The following is a 5,301-nucleotide window of genomic DNA, read 5'->3' on the forward strand; positions in this document are numbered from 1 at the left end:
TACATTTAACATCCTAGAAGTATCTCTGATGGGTCTGTAACATTGACCAGGGGAATTAATAAATATCCATCAAGAGTGTTGCTCTGCACAGTGGACAGCTCGGGACAGAGACGTTCCCTTAACCCAAGATGCTTTGCTGGGATTAATGGAATCCAGCTGTGGGACCTTCCACCTCTGGCTGGGCTCCAGGAGTTGCCGGTCAATGCAAGGAGAGATAATCCTGTGCAAATTCCAGGTCCTGGGATGGAATTTCCTGATTCACTAGGATTTCACTCCTACCTCTGTGCAACAGCCCTGCTGAAGTGAAGATGACTGCACGTTAACAGCATGACACCCTGTGTTTAATCATAAATGGATATTTAATATTATTTTTGTGTAGCGATGCCTACAAAGAAAGGTTAGGCTGCTAATGCACTGAGACCATTGCTTATCATCCTGACATCAGTGTTGTCGAAATGTCTCCTTATCTGTCTGTCTCTTGCAGTGTAAGCGCTTTGCACTTGCCTTTTTAGTTCTGTCCCTGTACAGCCCCTAGCACAGCTGAGCTCCCCCACGACCAGGGCTCCTGATAATAATACCAACCGTGAAATAGTAGCAGTGTAAGCAATCACTTCAATATTACTGCATGTGACTTGCCTGGAAGAGATCACCAGATGAATGTATCTGGGGCCGTGTGGGGAAAAACCAGTAAATGAGTCTGCAACATCATTTAATCCGTTTGCATAGTGGTATATCAACTTGCAGTTTATTATTCAGCCACTAGATGTTCCTGCATGCTGATGCGAGTTCCTGAAAGATCAAGAATAATTCTACCTGAGTTGATTTAGATGGCTGAATGGTTGTGTCTGTGGCCTTTTTGCCTAACTGAATGTCTCCTGATTTGGTAAATACTTGTTGTGGTTCCATATGTGACAACTGATTAAAGTTAAGCAAACAAAAAACCAAGAAAACACCCTGATGGTCAATGTATAAAGAGGTAGAGACTAATTTATGGAAATTCAAGATTAATCTCCCACTTGCAAAACTCCCCAGAAGTTTGATGTCAGCCTATAGGGGAAAGGCAAGTCCTCTTGCTTTTCACCCCAAGCTTTGCCGCTTTGTGGTTGGCTTTGTTTTTCAGTAACGAGATAGACATGAAAGACGACGGACGCCTGAACCTGCTGCAAGATGGGACCTTGATGATCCAAAATGCCAAGGAGTCTGACAAAGGCGTCTACCAGTGCAGGGCCAAGAATGTCGCGGGAGAGGTCAAGACGCAGGAAGTCGTTCTGCGCTATTTCGGCACCCCGTGTAATTGAGCCTTATGTGGTTCTCAGTTGCCCTGCTTGTGAACCTGAGGGTTGGGAGTGGAGTTAGATTTGGCTCCTCCTTTAGTTATGTGAGCACTGGACACGCTGCTGCAGCCGTGGGAAACTCTTAGAGGTACCGAGCTGGTCCGAGGGGTGTTACGGTGTGAGTAGTAGGGATGGTTTTGGGAGAGCCACCTTCCTATGGATCCATCAGCTGCCTCTTCTCCAGACTCAATCAGCCCAGTTCCCTCAGCTTTTCCTCACCAGTCCTGTCCCCCAGCCTTCGAAATATTTTTGCTGCCCTCCACTGGATTCTCTCCCATGTGTCCACAGCCTTTCTTTAGTGGGGCCCAAAACTGGACACAGGAGTCCAGATGTGGCCTCACCAGGGCTGAATAGATGCAAAGAATCACTTCCCTTGCCTTACTGGCAGTGCTTCTACCAATGCAGCCCAGGATGCTGGTAGCCTTCTTGGCAGCAAGGGTATGCTGCTGGATCATTTTCAGTGTATTGTCCATAAAATCCCCAGGCCCTTTTCTGCAGAGCTGCTGCCCAGCCAGTCACCCCCACCCTGTGCTGGTGCATGGGATTGTTCCCTGCTAAGTGCAGGACTTTGTATTTGTCCTTGTTGAACCTCATGAGATTTCTTTTGGCTCAATCTCACAATTCATCTAGGTCGCTCTGAATCCTAGCCCTACCCTCCAGTATGTGTACTACTCCCCCCAGCTTGGTGTCATCTGCTGTGTGTGGACTCTATGCCCTCTTCCAGGTCATTGATGGAGGGTGGGTGCTAGGGAGGAAGGCATGATCTGTGCCACAGAGCGGCTTGGAAGGTCAAGGCTATTTGTTGGGTGACAATCCCCAGTATCTGTGTGATCTTCGGTGTTTTCTGTTGGCTATTTCTAGAAATCCCTATAGGGACTTCCAGACTGGGGTCTTCAGGAGATGGCAGAGTGGCTGGGGAGTCAGTTGTATTAGTGTGTGAAGGAAAGCTGGATGTGTGGAAGTGCACTCCGCCCTCAGGAGAAGTGTGCAATTAGCAAAACCCTGCAATTGTGGCATCCACCCCTGCGGGCATGATTTGATCTGTTTTTGGGGGGCTGTGCAGGAGGGGGCAGCCCCTTTCTGATACGTGTTGCTGACTTTCAGCTAAGCCCAGCTTTGTGATCCAGCCCCAGAACACGGAAGTGCTGGTTGGGGAAAGCGTCACCTTGGAGTGCGGGGTGTCCGGGCACCCTCCCCCTCGCATCGGCTGGACGCTGGGCTCGGGCTCCCCACTGCCACGTGACTCCCGCTTCACCATCACCAGCTCCGGGGGGCTGTACATCCAGAACGTCACCTTTGCGGACCAGGGACAGTACAATTGCAATGCCAGCAACATGGAAGGGGCCATTCAAGCGACAGCAAATATCATCGTGCAAGGTGAGGTGCCCAGTGACCACCTGCATGGATAGCAAGCACTGGCCATGAGTTTCAGCCAACGTGTGAAGACTGGTGGCCTTCTCAATGGGCTGGGTCCTGTCCCCAGATCTCCCTGATTTTGCGTATATATTAATATAGCAGGGAGATATTATTATTATTTATTATTATTAATAATAATATTATTATTATTAAAATATATATAATATTAAAGAATAAATAAATAAATAAAATTTAAAAAAAAATCAGGGAGATCTGGGGACAGGACTCAGCCCATCAAGAAGGCAACCAAACATTCGCTTATACACGTAGACGTACAAAAAACTAGAACTCTTGTTTCCAAAATGATACCTTTTATTGGACCGACTGGGAAATCATAAGAAAGCTGTCCTTTTCTGCAAGCTTTCGGGATCAAAGTCCCTTCATCAGGCTCTGCGAAAAAGTACAGATGGTACAAGATTTCCTATGTATGGGGATTTTTTTACCATCTTGTACCATCTATACTTTTCCCAGAGCCTGATGAAGAGACTTTGATCCTGAAAGCTTGCAGAAAAGGACAGTTTTCTTGCAATTTCCCAGTTGGTTCAATAAAAAGTATCATTTTGGAACCGAGAGTTCTAGTTTTTTGTACGTCATCTTGTCTCAGACTGACATGGCTACCAAGTACGGTCCTTGTACGCGCCTTCACTTGTAATATTTGGTTTATTTTGGCACCCTGTGTGTGTGTGTGTGTGTATTTGGTCTCCAACTGTGTCACCGTTCTCACTGTTCTCCAGATTCTCCCAGGTTCTTGGTCGTTCCCACAGATCAGACTGCGACCGAGGGGCAAAGCGTGGATTTCCCCTGCTCTGCCGAAGGCCGTCCTCCCCCTGTTATTGCCTGGACAAGAGCAGGTACTTCCCCAGTAATTATCCCCTGCACCCAGGCCGTGGTGAGGAAGTTCCTGCTCGGGACGTTCTGCTGCAGGGATGAGATGCCACAAAGACCAAGCTGGCATCCAGCTGAGCTCAGGGTGGGGTGTCCTGGGGGGTGTCTCATCCTGTGATGTTCTTTCAGCTGCTGCTTTGCTTATGACGGAGCTGGCAGGTAATGCAGTGCTATTCCCAGCACTCCCTGGAGCTCAGGGCAGCCCTAATCTGCTCCCTTCAGAGTAACTGGAGTACCTAGGCCCCGTGCAATAGCAAAACAGGCTGAGTCACTCTGTCATATGACTTGGGAGTGGTGTGAATATATCCCATTGCATCTTGTGAGCAACTGGAGGGTGAGGGCTAAAATACTTGGCTTGTGGCCACAATACAATCCTCTGGGCTCTGGCAGGGGCAGGGATAATGGGAATGCAAGAGCTGAGAGCAGCCAAGTCCAAAAGGAACCTCTCTTTTCAGGGTCAAGGAGACAGCTCAGCTTATTTAACCTGCAGGTACTGGTGTGGTCAGTCCTGGCAGGCTTCTTTTCCATTCACTTGTAGCCATGATACCATAGTGCTGGCTTCACGCTCTGTATTTTTGCCCTGAATCTCCTGGGGCTGTGAGCTAGTGGTGGGTGGGGACCTGGGAGATGCATGGCTCATGACATGAGATCATGGTTGGTAATGTTAAGAGCAGGAGAGGACCAGTGATGCTCACCACATCAGTAATAACAGGATGCAGGAAGGGGGAGCCTGGATGCTCTCAGCCTTCACATCTTCATCAGAGATGTTAGGGCAAGCTCTGCCCTAACATCTCCCCCGACCTGCAGCCTCGTTCAGTCTCTTGTCTGATGAGAAAAAGATGAGTCTGTACTGCAATGGATTATGGTACTTGGTCGTTATGGCCTGGCTTGTTCCTCAGGGGGGAGGTGGCTCAAGGAGAGAACCAGTTTTGCCTCTGACGCATGAACAGTATTTCTCTTCTGCTTTTGCAACCCTACCGGAGGCCAGCGGCAGTGGTGAACTCCTGAAGTTGTGATGTGTTGGCTTCTCCTCTGAGCTGATCCTGTGTAACACTTTCTGGGCCAGGAGCCAGTAATCCCTGGTCCACCAGCCTCCAAACTTCCTCATGCTTCCCAACGCTATAATTAATGGTTAAGAGCTGGGAAGCTTTCATCCCTGGTACTTCAGTATCTACAGCAACTACCATCGACCTTGGGCAGACCAGCTGAATTATCCTTCAGCAATGGACTCCCCATCCCCTTCAGCCTTTCCCAGCTTCTCAGTTTGCCTTTAGTCATGTGTAGCAATGTGGGAGTGATTCCACTTCAATTCAAAAGTAGAGCTGGAAAAAAAATATCACTCGGTTTGAACCAACAAAGAATATTTTCAAACTTTGCCGCGAATCCTAAAGTAAAAATGTGTTTTGGGGCCGAACAATTTTTTTTTCATTTGATTTTGCCTGTTTCAATGTTCTGAAGGGTTTTTAATGTGGTTGACATGGAAATATTTCCATCCTAAAAGTTAAAACATTTAGTTTTAAACTGAACTTTCCAGGTTTACTGGGGGGGTGTTGTTTTTGAACAATTTTGATGAAATTGGTGTGAATTCAGAAAAAAATGTGGGTATTGGCAAATCTGATTTTTCTTGCCACTGAAAAGTTTTGTGTGACTCCCCCCCCCCCCCCCC

General features: G+C 47.8%; 1 protein-coding gene across 3 annotated transcripts in view; it reads left to right on the forward strand.

The window, feature by feature from the left end:
* Positions 1-5,301, forward strand: part of LOC109292585 (peroxidasin-like) — a 75,465-nt gene that overhangs the window by 52,104 nt on the left and 18,060 nt on the right. For all 3 annotated transcript variants that reach the window (XM_019510100.1, XM_019510099.1, XM_019510101.1), the window contains exons 10-12: positions 1,121-1,290; positions 2,439-2,711; positions 3,485-3,601. In XM_019510100.1, the coding sequence (XP_019365645.1) occupies positions 1,121-1,290; positions 2,439-2,711; positions 3,485-3,601 (560 nt within the window). The remainder of the gene's footprint in view (positions 1-1,120; positions 1,291-2,438; positions 2,712-3,484; positions 3,602-5,301) is intronic.

Source organism: Gavialis gangeticus, unplaced genomic scaffold (genome assembly GCF_001723915.1).
Source record: "Gavialis gangeticus isolate Ggan-Ray unplaced genomic scaffold, GavGan_comp1, whole genome shotgun sequence".
NCBI classification, from domain to species: domain Eukaryota; kingdom Metazoa; phylum Chordata; order Crocodylia; family Gavialidae; genus Gavialis; species Gavialis gangeticus.